The sequence below is a fragment of the Mus musculus genome, chromosome X (assembly GCF_000001635.26).
Source record: "Mus musculus strain C57BL/6J chromosome X, GRCm38.p6 C57BL/6J".
Taxonomy (NCBI): domain Eukaryota; kingdom Metazoa; phylum Chordata; class Mammalia; order Rodentia; family Muridae; genus Mus; species Mus musculus.
Genome location: NC_000086.7, coordinates 86,176,903 through 86,196,660, shown reverse-complemented (window position 1 = coordinate 86,196,660; position 19,758 = coordinate 86,176,903). Strand labels below are relative to the sequence as shown.

Sequence of the window (19,758 nt, the reverse complement as noted above, 5' to 3'; positions counted from 1 at the left end):
CCTATTTCAGCTCATGGGAAGATTAGCAGGAATAATTTTATGACTTGGAGATCAACCTGGGCTACATATTGAATTCGGGCAAGCCTTAGCTACAGAGTAACACCCTGGCTCAATCTAAAAAGTCCCCTTGAAATTAATTATTACATTGATCTAGAGTAACTGATTACTACTAAATAGGCAATGTGTTTCTTCTAAGTGAATGGACCTGAATAGCTTTGAATTTTATCTCACAATAATGAGGAAATCTTTTTCTGAATTGTATTTAAAGGGGCTGCAGAAAGTAACTCACATGTCAGGATTGTTTAATTTGACAGTTACCTAAACAGTGTACCTAAAAGGTGAGACATAGCGAGGGTTTTATGGTTATATTGAACTTTCTGAAATGATAATGCCCCCTGGCATTATGTGGATTTATGATGGAACTTTAGTTCAAATTCATAATTGTATACAGAAAAATTCTAAATTCAAACTCTGGAAATAGTTTTCACTCTTAGGACATAGATTGTTTTTTGAGTTCCAGGCAGGAATGAAGACAATCTTTTATACTGTTAATGGAAGCAGTGAAGCCAGGCAAAATAACCTTTTTTTTTTTTTAACCAGTGACATACTGTAGCATTAAATTCCATGAAGTTACTCACGATTGTATCTTCAGTTATTTTAGCTAGATTTGAAAGTATTTGAAGCTGTAAACCCCAAGAAAACTCTCCAGTCCGTTTAACGGTTAGTACCTTAAATTTTATTAAAAGTTAATATTATAAATTTTATTTGGCGGGGTTAATGGAAAGAGATGTTATTTTTATGAAATTAGCTTGTTAGCCTAGTACCACACTCTTAGAGATATACAGAAATAGTGATTTGTTTGCAAATGCTTTCCTTCACAAGAAGCCAGTATGGAGCAGAGGGATTTTTACATTGTAACTAAAGTATTTCTTCAATTGAATACAAATATACTATGCATGTAAAAATACAAGAAAGTTTGGTTTCACAAATTTTAGCACTCTTCTGCCTACAGCTACGACCGCTTTCTCCATCTATAGTAAAATGCACTTGAGTGGACATATGCCTTCACAGCTTTGCACAGAGCATCTCCAGCATCATATCATCCATGCTGACTGCACCAATGATGGGCCTGAAAAAGAGTTCAGTGACGACATCGCTATTGATGAATCTCAGCAGGAAAAGGGCACTGTTCAGTTCAGCGGATCTGATCTGGTACTCTCTCTGCATCATCCGGATGTGCTCAGTAAGGATCTGCTGGGTTCTCCACTGAAGACCCTCAATGTATTTCACGCACTGCAGGCCAGGCAGGTCTGAAAGGAGAAAACTTTATTTTAAAACAGCTCACCACAGGATCTTTATGGTTTAGGCCAAACTCATTTTTTTTAGTCCCATCCCGATTAAAAAGAACCCTAGCTTCTTGATTAAAAGGGTTTTCTGGGGCCTAAAATAATGGACTGAAATAAGTTCTAAGTTTTCAGAAGCAACACTTCTAAGGATGAAAGGATGTGTGCACATACACTGGACACACTAAAGTGTGCACAAACACTGGCACACTTAATTTCATGTCAATAGAATATAATTGATGCATCACAGCTCCAGGTCATGTTCTGTGAAAATATAAAGATATTGATGTTATTTCAAGGGAAATATACCTTTGAGAATTATATCATTTGATAATAAGTTTTGCCATATTACAATTATATTGCCATTCTTTCCCACAATTACACGGACTGTCCAGTCATTAGATTGTACTCTTTATAGCCATAAACTGTGACTCGTGTGCTATTATTCTAGAGGTCCACAATGACTTCAGTGCTAAGGTTTAGTACTATGATATTGTCTGTACCATAATTTCCAGATTGTAGGAAGTTCTAAAAATTATGACTCTAATGAATGTTCCAAAGGGTTCTTTGGGAGAAAAATACTGGCAGAAGAGTCTTTTTTTTTCCTTCCTTCCTGTCTGTTCGTCTGTCTGTCTTTAAAAAAAAAAAAAAAGCTCTTAATAGCATTCAAGGGTTAAAAGACAAAGAAAACCATCACAGAGTGAAAGATGACTCAAAAGCAACTTTCAAGCAGATTTGCTTAAATGATGATATACGTTTTCTTACTTCCTTTACAAAATTTAAGGAGCGTATTTTAAAATCATGTTGAAAAGTCATAGTGGTGAAAAATAATGGTGATAGAAAATAAGCATTCCTACTATAGACAAATTTCAACTTATAAAGGGAAGAACAAAATAAAGCAACACTTCTTATCTTGATTATAATCCTGATTAAGACAGCATCAGCATCCTCCACTCTATTTATATCCTGGTAGTCAAGTTTGGATATCTATTTCATTGTATGTATTGGCACTCTCTCTAGGTCTACATATAGATGGTGCTTTGTGAAAGCTGTCTTTTGGGAGGTATGCATTATTTTTCATACCAGAGCCCCTGGCCCTTTCCTTAAGGTACCTATGTTCCCCCTCCATTAAAAATTATTTTTAAGATACAAAACTAAGAGGCACCCTTATGGTATTCTCATTCATACTGTTTTGATTGGCCCTCATTTCCAACTCCTACTCACATCTCCCTGCCCCTTCCCCCTACTTATACCCTTCTAACCTCACAAAATGTCCCTTCAATGTAAAGGCAGAAAAAAGGGCTCCAGTTTACATATCCCCTTACCTTATGCCTTTATGGTAAAAACCTATTTACATGTATATATATAATTTAAAACTCTGTGTATCTTTGTCCTGTATAAGGCTTTAGATATAAAGACAAAAGGATGCAAAAAGGTAATCAGGAAAGAGAGGCCACGTGTTTTACACACCTTGCATTGTACATGCGTGTGGGTGCATTACTATTTAAAAACATGCAATTTGGTGGGATTAAACTCCTTTTGAGAGAGAACTCTGGAAAAGAATAGAGGAACAATAGAGAGGGAGTGGACAAAGGGGGAGGGATGTGGGGGGGGGGCAAAGGATGTGAAACAGGGTCAAGGCAAGTGGCAAATTACTGAAAATACAGACTAATAAAGGCTGAGACCTTGGTCTCAACTTTGAATCACAACAGAGCAGGATTAATAGCATCGGCTGAAAGAGAAACTGTTTCTCAGATGACCTCAAAAATCACCTGAGCCACTTGTCTATTCAGACTTGCAGAATCTGGGCTGAGTTGAGCTAAAGACTCCCGAGGGGAGGAGCTTGGGAAAGCATAATACACACCCCACCCACCCCACCCCCCGCAGCACCCAACGGGATCTCCTTTTTAGTGGAAAACTTGGAAAATAGGGATGTAAGAAGAGCTGTGTGAAATGAGCAAAAACTTTTTAAAAGTTATGTTACTGGATTGAAAGGACAGCTAAAGAAGGAAGAGTTAGCCAGGTCCTATGAAGACAGAAACTTCTGTAGCAGCAGATAATAGAGAGCCAGGTACAAAGCTTACTGGTTCGTTCCCCACCCTCCCCCCAACCCCTGCCCCCCCCCCCCCCACACACACACACTATCACCACCAATCCAGTGCCAAGTTTCTGGCAGAAGCTCACCCATTTGACCACTTGACAGGGTATTCCTGATGTGTGCAGCAGATTTGCAGAGTCAGTCACAGTCAAGTGGGCTCCAAAACCCCTACTAAAAACTCATAAATGTCTGTAGTGGTGCTTTTCTGACCTGAAGAGACAGTGCACAAGGTTGACAATGCTTACCTGGGTTAAAGAGCACGGTCCCTTTCAGATAGGCATACTCTTTGGTGTCAATGTTCAGACTCCAGCACTTGAAAAAGAAACTCTTGATGGCCTGGACCGCAGCAGCTGGGAGCAAGTGCCCAGCCTCCGCGGACACCATCTGTGGCTGCTCTGTGGCCTGGGGCTCTGCAGGCTCTGGACCTTCGGTCTCCTGCCGCCTGGTGGTAAGCATTTCCTGCGTCGTGTTGGTCTCCGGGATCTCCATCATCTCGAAGTGCAGGTGATCTTGGGCCAACTCAAGCATGAGTAGGGGCGCCCAACAGCTCCGCACCAGCACCAGCTGCTGATCTAGGGGCAGGATCTGGAAGCAGGGCAAGTACTTGACAAAGCGCAGGGTCTTCAACAGGCCAGCGGACGCTGCCTCGCACACCACCTGTGGATCCTTGAGTGTGATCAGACGCTGCACACCAGGTGAGGCGTCCCACCAGGGAGCCCTCGGCTGCTCTTGCGGGGTCGCTGGTGTTTGGTCTGCGCTCACGGGCGTGCCAGAGGCAACGCTGATCTGCTGGGGCTGCTCTTCACCGCACACATAGCTGCGGTACAGGAACGCCATGGCCTGTGTGCTCTGCAGCCCCTCTGGGCCACCCACACTCTGGGTACAGTAGGACAGCTGCCACCACTCGCCTCTGCGATGTGCCTCGGGTGCTTCCCGAGACACGTGCGTTTGCTGAGCGCTAGTGAGCAAGCTGTATAAGATGCTGCCCTGCCTCGGGTGCTCTTCTCCGCAGAAGCAGCAGCGGTACAGGAGCGAGGGGGCCTGGCCAGCCGGCAGCCCCTCTCTGCCCACCAGGGGCTCTGCGCTGCCGCAGGCGCAGCCCCAGCAAGGTGCTCCGAATCGTGCCCTCGGCGCCTGGGTCGCCACGCTTGGCTGCCTGGCGTTGGTGAGCATAGAGTAGAGGATGCCACCCTGGCGCGGGTGATTCTCCCCACAAAAGCAGCAGCGGTACAAGAGGGACCTGGCTTGCCCGCCGGACAGTCTCTCCCCACCCAGGACGGGCTGAGCACCGCAGGCGCAACCCCAGCACTGAGCCCCCAAGCGCACCTCTCGCTCTTCCTGAGACGCGTGCTTCTGCTTCGCGCTCATCAGTAGATTGTAGAGGATGCTGCCCTGCCACGGGTGGTCCTCACCCGCCATGGCCTGAGGCTCCTGTAGCTCGTTCTGCCCAGTGGCCGCCGCTTGGGACTTATTTATACTGAATGCGCACGCAAGCGCGTCCGCCTCCTCCTCTTGGACAAGGGCGCAGAGGGGGACGCGCCTTTGTGCTTGAATGTGTGTGGCCATGACCTCGAAAGCTCAAAGGGGCAAACACTCCCTAGAAGCTGGAAATCCAAGGGAGAGTCTCAGCACTGGAACTAGCATACCACATACCACCTTTCCTTCTTCACTCCACCCCTCCTGCCTCTACCTGGGGAAGAGAAGAGCTAGCAGTGAACCCCAGGCAGCTAGTTAGGGCTCTGTTCCAACTCTTGCCATTAACTTAGACTCTGACCTCTAACTTATTTCCTTTATTGGGGAAAGAAATGCTTAAATGGCAAAAAGTCCATTTCTATGACAGCTTTATAAACTTTTGTAGAATAATCACAGTGTTTATAAGTTGCGTTTTGTATAATGTTAGAAGAGTGAGTTCTCATTTTCTAAGATTTGTAAAGTGTAGATCCCAGACCTGGAGGCAGAAATAAATGCCTTTTTTTCAGTGCTAGCCAAGCTATCTGAGTGTGAGTTTTAACGGAATTCACACCCAGGCTGCACAAATGCACCTTATATTTAAAAAAAACATTGGTGGGAGCTGGTCATAATAAATCTTTAATTTGATCATTCACCTACTGTGTCCTGGATGCTGGATCGAGGAGCTGGGGGCTGCAAACAACATGTACTTGTAGCTGACTTCTGGGAACAGACTAATCACAAGATTGTTACCGTGAGAACTTCTCATACTCGTGTAGAAGCAGGACACTGATAACTCTCCCTGTTCCCAACCATCATAGGATAGTAACGAATCCAAGAATCAGAAAGCCTAATTGCTGGCCTTCGTCACCGTCGCCTGGACAAGAGACCAGGGGGGGCTCTCTCTAGTCAACTATATGACTTTTGTACAGCTAGACAATTCTTACACCCACTAGCCTCATAACTTTAAGAGTGCAAGCCTTTGCTCTTACAGAACAGGGAAGGGGAATCAGAACACACGAATTGATATGCTCTCTCTCTCTCTCTCTCTCTCTCTCTCTCTCTCTTTCTCTCTCCTTCCCTTACTTCCTCCTTGCCCCTCTCTCTCTTTCTCCCTCTTCCTCTATCTCCCCTTTTCCAATTCTGTAGGAGCTACTGAAATGTAAGAAAATTGGGCACACCCTCAATTTTAAATTTTTTTTCTTATTTTCACAATTTCATATTTACCCTTTATTTACCATTTATTCCTGATAGTGTCCCTCCTATTTCCATAGGGGTTTTAAAATTATTTATTTGTTTATTTTTATTTTGTTTAATGTAGGTCTTGTTTGGGTAGCCATAGCTGTTATGTGTTCAAGATTGAAATGGTTGTGTCATGTCCAGAAGACAGAGTTTCATACCATACTTCCCCTTTTCCATCTCTTCTATAATGCACCCTAGGTCTTGGAAGATTGATATAGATATCCCCTGTAGGTCAGAGTACTTAACAGTTAATTTGTATTCTGCTTGTGCTGGCCTCTATGGCACAGAGGTTTAATTCCTTACCGTGGCATCAGATGAATGCCATTTAAATCCTGGTTCTGTTATTCTACAGTTCCGTGGCCTTGGGAAACGTGTTTCTTATTGTTGCTATAAAAAAATTACAAATGTAGTGGTTTATGACAACACAAATAATGTAAATTTATTATATGACTGTTTAAGAAGCCAGAAATCCAACGTGAATTCTATCAGACTAAAATTAGAGTACCATTCCTGTCAGGTAGTTCTAAGGAAGCATCTATTTCCTTGCCTGTTCTGGCTTCTAGAAACTACCTGCATTCCTTGGCTCTTGGACACATCAGTCTAACTTTTGTCTCCATCTCCTTCTCTAATTTTAAACGCAGGTTTGGGAATGTGTTAGGTCCTAGATAGTCCAGAATGATATCAACATCTCAAATTTCCAACTCTAATTACATCTGCAAAACCTTTTTGCTCCATAAATAAATCTACACCTTCTTATGACTAGGACCTGCACTTCTGTGAGGGCACATTCTTCAACCATAGGAAAGTTATTTAATGTGTCTATTCCTCCTCCTCCTCCTTCTTCTTTTCTCCCCCCCCCTCTCTCTTGGTATGGAAAAAGAAGTGAACAGTGGTTTCTGGGATATAGTTCTTAAACACAAGTTAATTTGTTAAAATAGAAGAATATTAAACACAATTAGTTTTGGTTTTAGGACAAGGGATCAATTGAGGACCAAGAGGTAATACCCCATTCTCTGCTCAAGCATATGTCCTACTTATTCTGTATGTATGTTTCTAGATTCAGACTCCTCGATGGCTTGTATGATCTACAACAAGAATTCATATTGAAAGTGTTATCTCATTGTCCATTCCATTATTTGCTCTTTTAAATATTCATCTACTACATATATTAGGTTTGCTATTGTTGCTTAACAATCTTTCTTCTTAACCCACCTAGCCATCTAGCTGAAAAACAACCTACCCAAGTCCTGCACCTTAAGGTCATATTGGTAGTTGTAATTCTATCTTCTTCTCAGCCCCTGATGATACTTAACTAGTTATATGATAGTTATTATCTTCCCCAACCTGTATCAAAGTCTCTTAGGTTCAAGAAATCTATCACATTGTCCCTACCCATTGGCTCAGTGTTCCACATACAGTAGATCCTCAAAAAATATATTTATTGAGCAACTATACCTTTTAAAAGAAAGGAAAGGATCATCATCTGAGAACACAGAGGGCAACCATTCCTACACAGTTATTGTGGTGCTGACTCTTGAGGGAGGCAAGCTTAGCAAGCTTTGTTAGAGTCAGGGCTCTGTGTACAAACATTGTTACAATCCCTACAACAAAGCAACGGGAGAACTGGGTTAACAGTTAAAAGATTTGACCTTAAATTTGAGCTCATTTGTTCTAAAGATATAATAGGTACCAAATTGTTTTATTATTATTATTATTATTATTATTATTATTATTATTATTATTGATTAGAGTCATGATCTTCTTGTAACAATTTTATTAATGCAATTAATATATATTACTCTATGTATTCCCATATTACAGTCCATCCTCTCATCTCAATTCCATATGAGAAAGTGTGGGCAGTCATCATGGCTTGTTGCATCTAACCTGAGGATGTCACTTCCGTCCTTTTGCTCCTGAGAACAATATGACTTCCTTTTTCTGTTGTGAAATGGGGATTGATTTCTATAACTAGACATTAATATGTACTCCCTCTTATAAGCTTTTAAAGGATTGTTATATCTTCCTCTCATACAAGGATGTATAGAAATGTTTGCTGGACTCTTTGTTACTTACAAATGGAAGTATGGTAACTTCATGGGTAATCATTTTATTATTTCTGATGACCTGGCATTTAGCAGAACATCGTATTAAATACAGTGTTGCAAACTAGATTCTTTTCATTTGTTTTGTTTTCATAAAGGCTCGAAGGCTGGCCTCAAATGGCTGCATACTAAAGGATGACCTTGAACTTCTGATCTTCCTGGTTCTACCTTTTGAATATTTGTATTACAGGCATGCATGACCGACCACAGCAGGGGCCTATATATCCCAGGGCCTCTGGAATGATAAAACAGCTCTCTAACAATTATGTTACATTCTTAGCTATAAACTAATTTTAATAAATATGTGCACTTTAATTGAACATTCAAGAATTTCCCTAAAATTCTTTTATTCCATGTATGTTTTTAAATATCATAGAAACATAACTCTTTTGTTTTACTTTAATCATTTATGACTGTCATGTATTTGGTTCCTTTGCCTTTGGAGGGAGTATCTACAAATGACCCATGAGGGCTGTGCCGAGAGAAATGTGAGTTTGTAATGTGCTCCTTGTTCCTGTTTTTCTTCACAGGAGCCAACTCTTCTAATTTCTTCCATTTTCCCTTGAAGTTGTGATCTGGTCTTTTATTTGCAACTCTGAAGGACTTTGTGAGCTCTCTGGATTGACTGTTTCTAAAGAGAGATTGCCTGTTCGTCCTTCAGAAATATTCATCCTTGAAAATGCTACGAGAAAACTGACTTTATATTTCCACTTTTCATGTCTTCTCCTGGGAAGCAAAGTCATCCAATACAGCAGAGTTTGCCAGCCTGCTGGGTGCTGCAGGGTTAGGAAAGACAGAACCTTCTAGGGCCGTCACAGACTTTCTCAGTTGATTTGGACCATAATCTCAGACCGCTGTGATAGCAAAACAAAAGGACACTTATCAAATTACCTGTCATGTGCTGAGGACAGACCCTAACACTGACTCATTGTCTGGTGACCTTGGCCACTTGGACACCTGCTTTGTAGAATCCATTATCTGTTCCAACTCAAGGTGGGAGGAACACTGTTCTGCCTGCCTGCATACAACCTTCAACTTCAAAGTAATGCAGTTTTAACTAAAGGATGTGGGAGGGAAGTCCAGGTGGGGATAAGATTGGATAAAACTGTAAAACTGACCTTTGCCAGTGAGCTATGTGACCTTAAAAGACAAGGATGATTTGAAACTTGATAGGAATTTTCAATCTGGGCTTACCAGAGTTGGAATCCCATAGACTTCAGCCTTCCAGTAAGCAGATAATCAGGAATATCAGTGGTGTTTTTCTTTTTCTCCAAGGTAACGCTGTTTAAACAGTACCAGGGATGAAGAGTTGCTCATACAACCCCATATTGCCTTACCGATGAGAAGGTAATCGGCCATCTTAAGGGTTACAGAGTTGGTGAACTGGAATTACAAATGTTATAATCATAGTAATCCTGAAATGTTCTAAAAGCAACTTTCTTACTCAAACAACCTTCAAAGATAACGTTCATCAAGTTGATTTAAATCTTCTCATTTTGAATCCACACTCATATCAGATGCTAGTAAACTGTCTACTTGATAAACTTGACCAACTCACAGTCTTGAAACTTGTTGTCTCATTGATTTTGCTGATTGCCAGGAGACCAATCCAGGCTGATAAGGCTGAACTAAAGAAAGTTTCCTCCATAGGCCTACAGGGTTTCAAATGGTAATTTTAGTGACAGACTCCTGTCCTATACTGAAGCTGTAATTCCTAGGAAATTGCTTTGGTTTCCCCTCTGGCTTTTGCTAGCAACTTACTTTTTACACTCCTCACATCCACACTATTCATGAAAAGGCTTATTAGAAGCACACAAGACCGCACAGAACGAAGCAGTGAGTGAAGAATTTCTTCCATATTTACCTATCTTTTAACTTCATTAAATTGCTCAGTCTTTATGCCTTTCACCTGATTGTGTAGTGAATACAATTTCATCCTTTGGTGTGGTGAATACCAGTTACCTGTCTTGTTTTCTTTTTATGAGTGATTAAATATATTTTTCACTTGCACTTTACAAAAGTTTCAATGTAGTCATGTTTTTATTATTATTTTCTATCTTTTAATTAATGTATTTTTATAATCCATAATACATTCCCTCTCCCCCATTCGCCCTCAAACTCCTCCACATCCCACACCTCCTTCACACCCCCTGTCTCCACGTGGATGCCCCCACCCCACCTGACCTCTGAACACCCTGGGGCCTCCAGTCTCTTGAGGGTTAGGTGCATCATCTCTGAATGAACACAAACCCAGCAGTCTTCTACTGTAAGTGTGTTGGGGGCCTCATATCAGGTGGTATATGCTGTCTGTTTGGTGGTCCAGTGTTTGAGAGATCTTGGGGGTCCAGATTAATGGAGACTGCTGGTCCTCCTACAGGATCACCCTTCTCAGCTTCTTTCAGTCTTCCCTAGTTCAACAACAGGGGTCAGCTGCTTCTGTCCATTGGTTGGGTGCAAATATCTGCATCTGACTGTTTCAGATTCTTGCTGGGTCTCTCAGAAGGCAGTCATGATAGATCCCTTTTTGTGAGCGTTCCATAGCCTCGGTAATAGCATCAGGCCTTGGGACATCCCCTTGAGCTGAATCCCACTTTGGGCCTGTCTCTGGACCTGCTTTTTTTCAGGCTCCTCTCCATTTCCATCCAGGGAACTCTTTCAGACAAGAACAATTATGGGTCAGAGATGTGACTGTGATAGGGCAATCCCTCTCTTGATATCCTGTCTTCCTGGTGGAGATGGGCTCTGTAAGTTCCCTCTCCCCACTGTAGGGACTTTTCATCTAAGGTCCCTCCCTTTGAGTCCTGAGAGTCTCTCACCTCCCAGGTCTCTGGTGCATTCTGAAGGTTTCCCCCCAACCTCCGATTTCCAGAGGTTGCCAATTGCCATTCTTTCTGCTGGCCCTCAGGGCTTCAGTAATTTTCCCTCACCCAATACCAGATCAGGTTCTCCTCTCCCCCTCCCCTCTTCCTACTTTCCCTCCCAGGTTCCTCCTTCCTTCCACAATTGTGATTGTTTTCTACTCTTTACCAAGTGGGAGTGAGGTGTCCTCACTTGGGCATTTCAGCTTGTTGACCTTTTTGAATACTGTGGACTGTTGTATATTGGGTATTCTGTACTTTTTTTGGCTAATATTCACTTATTAGTGAGTACATACCATGCACACGTCCTTTTAGGTCTGAGTTACCTCACTCAGGATGATATTTTCTAGATCCATTCATTTGCCTTCAAAACTCAGGATGTCCTCGTTTTTAATAGCTGAGTAGTATTCCATTGTGTAAATGAACCACATTTACTGTATCCATTCTTCGATCGTGGGACATCTGAGTTGTTTCCAGCTTCTGTCTATCACTAATAAGGCCACTATGAACATAGTGGAACACGTGCCCCTTTGGCATGGTAGGGCATCTTTTGGGTATATTCCAAAGAGTGGTATAGCTGGGTCTTCAGGTAGAACTATTTCGAATTTTCTGAGGAACATTCAGATTGATTTTCAGAGTGGTTTTACCAATTTGCAATCTTACCAACAATGAAGGAGTGTTTTCCTTTCCTTACATCATCTCCAACATATGTTGTCACCTGAGGTTTTGATCTTAGCCATTCTGACTGGTGTAAGATGTAATCTCAGGGTCATTTTGATTTGCATTTCTCTGATCACTAAGGACTTTTGATCACTTTGAACATTTCTTCAGGTGCGTCTCAGCCATTTGAGATTCTTCAGTTGTGAATTCTCTGTTTAGTTCTACACCCCATTTTTTATTGTATTGTTTAGATTTTTGGTGATTAACTTCTTGAGTTCTTTATATATTTTGGATTATTAGCCCTCTATCAAGTGTTGGGTTAGTGAAGATTTTCCCCCCAATCAGTAGGTTGCCAATTAATCTTATTGACTATGTCCTTTGTCTTACAGTTGTTGAACATACAAAATGATGTTTATATCCTTAAGAAATATTAACAGTACTTCAGAAATATGAATTATTAGAGCTAGATTGTGCTGCAATTAGCAGCATTAGATTTTCTGAAGTGATATTTCCCAATTATACCAAATTTGTACTTCCAAAGTCCTATTCATATACAACACAAATGGAATGGAAATGTGCTTGACTTTAGAGGACCACTGCAGTCCACGGTAAGCCATTCCATGCATTCAACAGGAATAGTGTCAATAACGTCATTGATTTCTTTGAGCCAGCAACAACATACATGAAGGAGAAGTCAGTAGATAGATGAACTTCTTTGCAGGAAATGAAAATGTTGATACTGAAGAAAATTTGAATTTTCACCTCCAAACTTGTTTTTCTCATCATGGATATGAGTGGGTTATAAAAAAGAAAAGAAAAGGAAAGAAAAGAAAAGAAAAGAAAAGAGCCAAAAAATATCCCCCAAATAAACTGCCTCTGCAGAAATGGGAACTGTGTTAACTTCCTTGAGAGATGATTTCAGGAACAATGGTTAAGGTTTAGGAAGAAATGAGAGCGTATGACAGACATCCCAGGAAAAACTTGTGGTCTATATTCCAGGACTAGCTACCAGGAGATCAATCTAAGCAGGTTAGGGCACAGTAGATTGAGTTGATACAATAACCACCTTGGCATGACCCTGCTGAGCTTATTCATCTTTGAAAAACCAAGTTACCATTATGCCCTGAGATACTCAGTTTCTTAAGGTTCTTTATCCTTGCTGCCTGATTTATTCCTCATTTTCTTGGATGTTATTACTGAGAACACATGTTTCTTGAATTATTTGTTGATTCCTGGACTGAACTGTGGGAATATATGCTCTATGAGAATAGAGACTGAAACATTTAGTTATATTTCTAGGACTAAAAACTGTTCCTAGAGTATGGACCATGATGACTAGTGTGGCCTGATTCTCCTCCCCTGTCTTTTGTGCATGGCTGAATTTCTTCAAGTTCTTTCTATTCTCTTGTTGACTGAGTAAATCATTATTATTCTATGGATAATTCCATAATTACTCACCTGAACAACTATCAACACTCCTGCTCTTCCTCCATATCTGCCCTTCTCTGCTTTATGAGCAGTGGTCAGTGCTCTGCCAGGTGTAAATTTTCATCTATCTCAACAAGCTTTTCAGTTTTGAAAGTACGTTTTTATTGTATGTTTTCTGTATCATGTTTTCCTCTTTGCTACTTTATCAGTGTAACTATATCCCTTCCGTCTTCAAAGCTACATTCGAATCTCTGCCCTATAGTTATAATGGATTTACCCATTTTTCACCTCAATAGAATCTTGTAAGAAGAAGGACATGTATGTATAATGTTCTACTTTTTGCCTTGAGCCACAAGATCCTGAACAACAGTTCATCAAACATAAAGCTCATATCTCTGTCTTTCCTTCTACCTCATCTCATTCTCTGTCACTTTGTCTCTTTCTGTCTTTCTGCCTCTCTGTCTCCCTCTCTGTCTCTGTCTCCCTCTGTCTCTGTCTCTGTCTCTCTTTCTGTGTGTGTGTGTGTGTGTGTGTGTGAGAGAGAGAGAGAGAGAGAGAGAGAGAGTGTGTGTGTGTGTGTGTGTGTGTGTAAAATGTTTAATAAAATAGTACTGGACATGGTGACATGCCCCTATAATTCATTCTCCTAGTTGAGGTGAGGGTGTGTGGCTGGAGCATCACAAGTTTGAGATCAGCCTGGGCAGATTTGGAGCCAGAAGAGGATAGACACATAACTACAGAGTAAGATGCTGTCTCAAACAAACCCAAACTTAAAACTAAAAAACACACGATTGCATAATATAAAATACTATTACAGGAACTTAGCCTAAAGCAGGCTAAAGTCCACAAAATTCATAAAGTTAGAAATAAGTTTTTCAGGCCAAAAAATGATACTTCTGTCATCTTCTTATAGGCGAAGTTGTAATGGATGGAAGAAGTAACATAGAGGCTAGGTCCTAAAGACAGATTCAGTACTCATTCAGCAATATGAATGTTTAATGTTGACATTCTACAAGTAGAAGAGGATGCATGAAAACTAGATATGAAGCACTTCATGACAAGTCAGCTAAAAATCCCCAAACCTTCAAATGCTAAAATATATTCTGATGTTTTTCTTGATATTTATGCAAGGAGAAAGTGACTTGAGTGTTACTGGAATCTAAATTCTGAAAATAAGCTTTACTTTCATAATAAATGCCTTTTTTTTAAAACAGAAAAGGTCATCACAAATAGGCTTAACTTGGTAAATGGGTTGAACTTGTTTAGCATCTGTTAAAAGTTCATTTAACACTTTTATTATGATTATGTATTGATTTGCTATGTATCCTTTTAAAGTTCTTTGATTAAGGGTCAGTAGAGCATAACCTTTCACACTTCAAGGCCATTAACTCGTATTAAAAGAGTAAATTGCATAATGCATTGCTTCTCTCTGTGCAAATCTCAGCTGTATTTTATTAAAGTGGAGAATGCAGTGCTTTTCATTAGCACTCAATCAGTTACATATAATATGAGAGGAGGTGTCTAAACAAAGAATGCATGCTGTAGACCCTCTGGGTCCCTTTGTCTGTGTGGAACAGGTCTCTGGATGCAGATGGGCAAGGAGTTGGCAAGTGACAGACCAACACGCGAGATTGTGTAGAATCTGAGTGCAATTTGTCAAATTGAGCATCAAACTTTTTTTATATATTTTTATTATGTATTTTCCTCAATTACATTTCCAATGCTATCCCAAAAGTCCTCCATACCCTCCCCCCCCCCCACTTCCCTACCCACCCATTCCCACTTTTTGGCCCTGGCGTTGCCCTGTACTGGGGCATATAAAGTTTGCGTGTCCAATAGGCCTCTCTTTCCAGTGATGGCCTACTAGGCCATCTTTTGATACATATGCAGCTAGAGTCAATAGCTCCGGGGTACTGGTTAGTTCATAATGTTGTTGCACCTACAGGGTTGCAGATCCCTTTAGCTCCTTGAATACTTTCTCAAATGTTTTATACAGAAGAAAATAGGGAAGTTAGGTGACACATCCGCAAGGTGCAAATGAGGTTACCGGATGCTTAATGACTCTTACACAAAACAGAGGAATGTAAATACAAAGACTGGCAGGAACTGGGCAATAAAACAACTGAGACAAAGTCAGCCCTATCTAAGGTCAGCTATAGTCTTAGAAGCCAGGTGTGAGGTCTTTACACTCCTAGGGCAAGGGCTTTCACACCCAAGTCATGGTTCTAATTAGGGAGTTCCGCTCTAGCTATCCATCTCATGAATAATGCAATACTCTAAAACCACAGCCCAATCTACTTCCTAAACAATTGTAAATTCCTGTATATGGGAGCGACTTGGCTTTTATTCTAAGTGATAGTGTAATACCAGAGGCAATTCTGAATGTCACTGAATAGGCAACATTGAATTCCAAGCCCATGGTCAGCTCAAGGACTTTCTAGGACTTTGGAACACTGGCGAAGGCTTAGCTATGTCAGAATTCAATCTTAAAAGGCACTTATACTAAAAGAGAGCACATGGATCCATACACCAGACTAATGTGGGGATAGGGTATGAGTATATGGGTTAATGAGAACGCCAAAAGTCCAGGAGGTGAGTTTCTTTGAAACTCTTTGCCTCGTGAGTGCTCCCAGGCTTCTCAGCCTGTCAAGCAGACTTCACCGGAGTGTGCGTGGCAAATGCATACTTAAGTAAAACTCTTAACACATCCTTTAGAGCCAGGAGAAGTAAAATATTCTGTGATATCCACAAATTATCTAATTTTATTTGAAATACATTATATGAAATTCTCAAGTAATTAATTAAAATATGTTTTTTTAAAAAATAAAATACCTAATGCAGAAAAACTGATATTCTTTCATACTCTTAGTGGAAATATAAATTAGTTCAGGTACTATGGAATTATCAATGCTCCTCAAAAACATAATAAAGAACTACCATATGATCTCAAAATTCTAGTACTGTATGTATGTATAGGAAATGGAACCTATTAAAGAGATGTCTATAATCCTATATTTCTTGAAGAATTATTCCCTGTATACAATGCATGAAATTTAGTGAAGATGGTCATCTACAAACAAGCAAATGGAAGCAGTGGAGTGCACACTCTACTTGGGCATTTATTTATTCATAATAAATAATGAAATGCTATTTGTGGCAATATGTGTGGAACCAGAGACAAAACTTGTATGTTTTTACTCATATGTGGAAATATAAATGTTTATCTTATAGAAATAGAGAGTAGAAGAATGGTCACTGAAGTTTATAAAGGGTAGGGGGAAAAATAGAGAATACATAACAGGTACCAAAAACACCACTATACAAAAGAATAAGTTTGAATATTTCCCATCATAATGTGAGAATTATAATCTGAAACAATTTATAATAGATTTTAGAAAGCTCTGAAAAACCAGATATATAAGGTTACTAACATGAAGAGTGCAGAGTTGGAAAAGGAAATGTTAATTACTTGGTTTGATCAGTACATTTCGTATGCATGTACAGAAATATCACATTCTGTTCCATAAATACATTTAACTATTAGGATAATTAAATTCTCAATTGATTATATAATAGAGATATCCATAGTACACCATGCCCTGGCTATATAACCAGTAATCTTTAGAAAGTATCACCTGAGAACTTATTAGGAATATAGTATCTCTGCACTCAACCCATACCAATGGAGTGCTTGAATAAGATGCCCAAATGTTTCATATTCACAATAAAGTGTGCCAATCTCTTTGTAAATCTCTGTTTCTCAAATATGGCTGAATTTTGTCATTACCCAGAGAGCTTAAAATTTTACTGAAAAAGTTTTTACTACATGAAAACAGAATATGTGATGAGAAGCAGACAGGACAGGTAACCCCAATAAAGTGCTAGATTGCAGAATAACAGGAGTAAAATAAAACACATTGTCTTTTTTTGTATAATAATATGAAGAAATCTTTACATTTGGGATACTGAAGTTTTCATAAAACACAAATGAATCTTAAAATAAGACTTATAATTAATGGGAATCATCTATCCCATGTCTACATCTATATAGTTCAGCTTATCATATTAGCAAAATGATGAGGAGAGGAGACAAAGATGGTCGTACTGACAAGTAACACTCGAAATATGAGATGATGGGCAGTTAAACTAGACACCAGGAAGTATAGAACATAGGACTTTCATACCAAACGTGCACTATACAAACTAGTAGTATACTTAGAAAGAGGACAGTATTAAAATCTCCTTTGGAAAAATACAGATTCCAGGAAGTTAAAAGTGGATCCCTTGTGCTCACCTACTTGTTGAGACCATCCATATACATAAATACCACCTAAGAGAGTAAAAAAAAAAAAAAAAAAAAAAGCAAAGGCCAGGTCCTATGACTGCCTTTGTTTGGATCCTCAACATTCTATCAACGTGGCACGTATACTGCTGATATCACTGATTTAAAAAGATTCAGAATTATTTCAGGAAAGGAGAATGCTTTTGTCTGAGAGAAAGTTACAATCCATATTTGTTCCTATGTTCACTACCTCTCTAGGAAAGTAGTGGGACTCTCATAAATTTCCAGTCCTTCTGGATTAGTCTCCCAACTCCTTCCCTATATTGGAGCTCCCTTACAGACATTTAAAAGTCACTGAATGTGCCTTCATTATTTGCTGTTCCTTTAGGTTTCATTTTCTTAATGCCTCTAGACTTTGAAAATGGTGATTTTTTTTCCCAAGTGCCTTTCTTCAGAGAGAGGTGGTGGGGTGGAGTCCATCTTAGGTGCCAGAGAGGTGACTCTCTGGTTAAGAACACATGCTGCCTTTCTAGAGGACTTGGACTTGATTCCCAGCACCTACATGGTGGCTCACAACTCCCTCTAATTCTATTTTCAGGGCATCTGATGACCTTTCTGGCTTCTCGTGGATACCAGACGTGCATATGCTATATAGTTTTATAGACAGGCACAACACCCCTACACATAAAATAAGTTTTAAAAACAGATTTCTTGTGTATCATTTAAAATTTAAATTCATCATTATTTCATACCCAAAAATTCTTCAACTCCCTCACATAGGGTTTTTCATCTCTTCTTTAGTATAATTCTCATGCTATTGACCACAGTGCTACCTACACTGCAGACAATTCCTCTTCCTCATAAAATGAAGTTCTATCTTATAAAAATGTACACTTCATTAAAAATGTATGAATGTATTGAAATATTAATAAAATTATACTATAAGCATAAAATTTGAAATGGCATTTTCTTATATAAAAAATTCATTCCTAAATTTTAACTTCAAGGTCCAAGTCTCATGGTAGCACTATTCTAGCTGACACTATTCTCTGACACAGAGAAATATCATAATCCATTGTCAGGACTAGTCTTTAGTAATCCAAGATATCAGAGAAAATTTCTTATATAAATACTCCCTATTATACACAAACAATTCATGTTTCAATTATATTCAACAATCTAATGCCATTAAAAATATAGCCTTCATGTTCAACTCTCCTGTGGCCAATAAATCACTTCCATAGAGCATGACTAATTATTTTCTTATTACTCTAAGTATAAAAGTATAATGTTGGGATCAGAGTCAATTTTTCAGATTAAATGGATTAAATTGTTAAAAATTGAAAATCAAGATCTCTAGCATTCCCTTGCTCAATATGAAAGAGTAATGAAGTCCTGGTTCTGTTTTTCAGTCAAGTGATTAAGGAGCCTTAACTTTTCTGTTTCTTTACCATCATTAACTAAATAACATTTGACCTAAGAAGGGTCAATGCTGTTTCATAAATGCTAACAAAAACAAGGAGGAAAATAAACTACTACTACTACTACTACTACTACTACTACTACTACTACTACTACTACTACTACTACACTACTACTACTACTACTACTACTACTACTACTAACACTACTACTAATTTTCCAAACATTACATAGCTGTATCTTGGCCACATTAAATATACCATATGTTAATTTCTTAGGATGTGTCCCATTAAACTCACCATGTCTTTTGCTTTACATGTTCCATGAATGCTTTCGTATGTGGTGCTGCTCCTACAAATACTGTAGTGGGCTTCAGTGTTCTCATGATTAACTAGGCAAAGGCTTTGACTGTGTATTAGTTTTCTTCTTGCTAAGATTACATACATGACTAGAAGCAATTTAAAGAAGAAAAGTTTGAATGTAGGTCACATTTCCTGCAGAGTCTATCACAGTGAGAAAGGGAGGAGAGTAAGAGAGGCCCACAGCTCTGCAATGGGAACTTGTGTGTCAATACTCAGCTCAGTGTGTAATGATACCTATAGGATGGTGCTGCCCATAGTTTTATCTCCTCAGCTAATTCTCTATGGGAATATCCTCACAGACATACAGAATAGTTTGGTTCACTAATGTTCTAGATGTTTCTTAGTACAATCAAGTTGATAATTAAAATTAGTTATTAGTGTAGAATATGAGCAAGTAAGTATCATTGAAATTGTTTTAGATGTAAATAGATTATGTAAATCTTTACTGGTGAAAGTAACACATTACACTTACAGATGTCCAAAAAAAACCTCCAATTAATTCACCAAGT

General features: G+C 39.4%; 1 protein-coding gene across 1 annotated transcript, besides 24 other annotated features; it reads right to left on the bottom strand.

Annotated features, from left to right (window-relative positions):
• Positions 1-713: 713 nt before the first annotated feature.
• Nr0b1 (nuclear receptor subfamily 0, group B, member 1) lies at positions 714-4,886 on the bottom strand. The gene is made up of 2 exons (NM_007430.5): positions 3,687-4,886; positions 714-1,310 (listed from the first exon to the last, which is right to left on the bottom strand). The coding sequence occupies exons 1-2, from the start codon at positions 4,858-4,860 to the stop codon at positions 1,066-1,068; spliced, it is 1,419 nt and encodes a 472-aa protein (NP_031456.1). The 5' UTR covers positions 4,861-4,886; the 3' UTR covers positions 714-1,065.
• Positions 2,077-2,099: a protein binding site, noted in NCBI's record as "intron +2770 site". NCBI's record gives its function as "synergizes with transcription factor binding at upstream promoter to enhancer transcription of Nr0b1" and the evidence as "EXISTENCE:protein binding evidence [ECO:0000024][PMID:20937355]".
• Positions 2,077-2,845: a biological region, named in NCBI's record as "Nr0b1 intronic regulatory region". NCBI's record gives its function as "regulatory_interactions: Nr0b1".
• Positions 2,805-2,845: a protein binding site, noted in NCBI's record as "Oct3.4 site". NCBI's record gives the evidence for it as "EXISTENCE:protein binding evidence [ECO:0000024][PMID:18471437]".
• Positions 4,857-5,021: a promoter, noted in NCBI's record as "-134 promoter". NCBI's record gives its function as "core promoter" and the evidence as "EXISTENCE:reporter gene assay evidence [ECO:0000049][PMID:9658405]".
• Positions 4,857-7,823: a promoter, noted in NCBI's record as "KpnI/NcoI fragment for -2938 promoter". NCBI's record gives the evidence for it as "EXISTENCE:reporter gene assay evidence [ECO:0000049][PMID:9658405]".
• Positions 4,857-9,533: a biological region, named in NCBI's record as "Nr0b1 5' regulatory region". NCBI's record gives its function as "regulatory_interactions: Nr0b1".
• Positions 4,914-4,918: a TATA box. NCBI's record gives the evidence for it as "COORDINATES:motif similarity evidence [ECO:0000028][PMID:9121493]".
• Positions 4,935-4,956: a protein binding site, noted in NCBI's record as "WB2". NCBI's record gives the evidence for it as "EXISTENCE:protein binding evidence [ECO:0000024][PMID:10022915]".
• Positions 4,953-4,977: a protein binding site, noted in NCBI's record as "DaxAd4-3; DaxEY -91 SF1 site". NCBI's record gives its function as "positive regulation of transcription" and the evidence as "EXISTENCE:protein binding evidence [ECO:0000024][PMID:10446902]".
• Positions 4,953-4,992: a protein binding site, noted in NCBI's record as "WB1". NCBI's record gives the evidence for it as "EXISTENCE:protein binding evidence [ECO:0000024][PMID:10022915]".
• Positions 4,974-4,996: a protein binding site, noted in NCBI's record as "LEF-E". NCBI's record gives its function as "mediates response to beta catenin to promote transcription" and the evidence as "EXISTENCE:protein binding evidence [ECO:0000024][PMID:12554773]".
• Positions 4,995-5,021: an enhancer, noted in NCBI's record as "134/110 element". NCBI's record gives its function as "mediates induction by Nr5a1/Sf1" and the evidence as "EXISTENCE:reporter gene assay evidence [ECO:0000049][PMID:9658405]".
• Positions 4,996-5,019: a protein binding site, noted in NCBI's record as "-128-LRH-1". NCBI's record gives its function as "positive regulation of transcription" and the evidence as "EXISTENCE:protein binding evidence [ECO:0000024][PMID:20937355]".
• Positions 5,000-5,020: a protein binding site, noted in NCBI's record as "134/110 COUP-TF site". NCBI's record gives its function as "negative regulation of transcription" and the evidence as "EXISTENCE:protein binding evidence [ECO:0000024][PMID:9658405]".
• Positions 5,001-5,018: a protein binding site, noted in NCBI's record as "DaxAd4-2; -134 SF1 site". NCBI's record gives its function as "positive regulation of transcription" and the evidence as "EXISTENCE:protein binding evidence [ECO:0000024][PMID:9658405, PMID:9121493, PMID:10446902]".
• Positions 5,011-5,033: a protein binding site, noted in NCBI's record as "LEF-D". NCBI's record gives its function as "mediates response to beta catenin to promote transcription" and the evidence as "EXISTENCE:protein binding evidence [ECO:0000024][PMID:12554773]".
• Positions 5,023-5,062: a protein binding site, noted in NCBI's record as "Stat3 site". NCBI's record gives the evidence for it as "EXISTENCE:protein binding evidence [ECO:0000024][PMID:18471437]".
• Positions 5,205-5,226: a protein binding site, noted in NCBI's record as "DaxAD4-1 SF1 site". NCBI's record gives the evidence for it as "EXISTENCE:protein binding evidence [ECO:0000024][PMID:10446902]".
• Positions 5,582-5,618: a transcriptional cis regulatory region, noted in NCBI's record as "-718 GRE (glucocorticoid response element)". NCBI's record gives its function as "required for stimulation of expression by glucocorticoid" and the evidence as "EXISTENCE:reporter gene assay evidence [ECO:0000049][PMID:16857744]".
• Positions 5,862-5,884: a protein binding site, noted in NCBI's record as "LEF-C". NCBI's record gives the evidence for it as "EXISTENCE:protein binding evidence [ECO:0000024][PMID:12554773]".
• Positions 6,332-6,354: a protein binding site, noted in NCBI's record as "LEF-B". NCBI's record gives the evidence for it as "EXISTENCE:protein binding evidence [ECO:0000024][PMID:12554773]".
• Positions 7,474-7,496: a protein binding site, noted in NCBI's record as "LEF-A". NCBI's record gives the evidence for it as "EXISTENCE:protein binding evidence [ECO:0000024][PMID:12554773]".
• Positions 9,014-9,533: an enhancer, noted in NCBI's record as "RsaI/PstI region A fragment". NCBI's record gives its function as "enhancer in gonad" and the evidence as "EXISTENCE:transgenic organism evidence [ECO:0001131][PMID:11923472]".
• Positions 9,155-9,359: a conserved region, noted in NCBI's record as "conserved region; human-mouse conserved sequence responsive to Nr5a1/Sf1". NCBI's record gives the evidence for it as "COORDINATES:sequence alignment evidence [ECO:0000200][PMID:11923472]".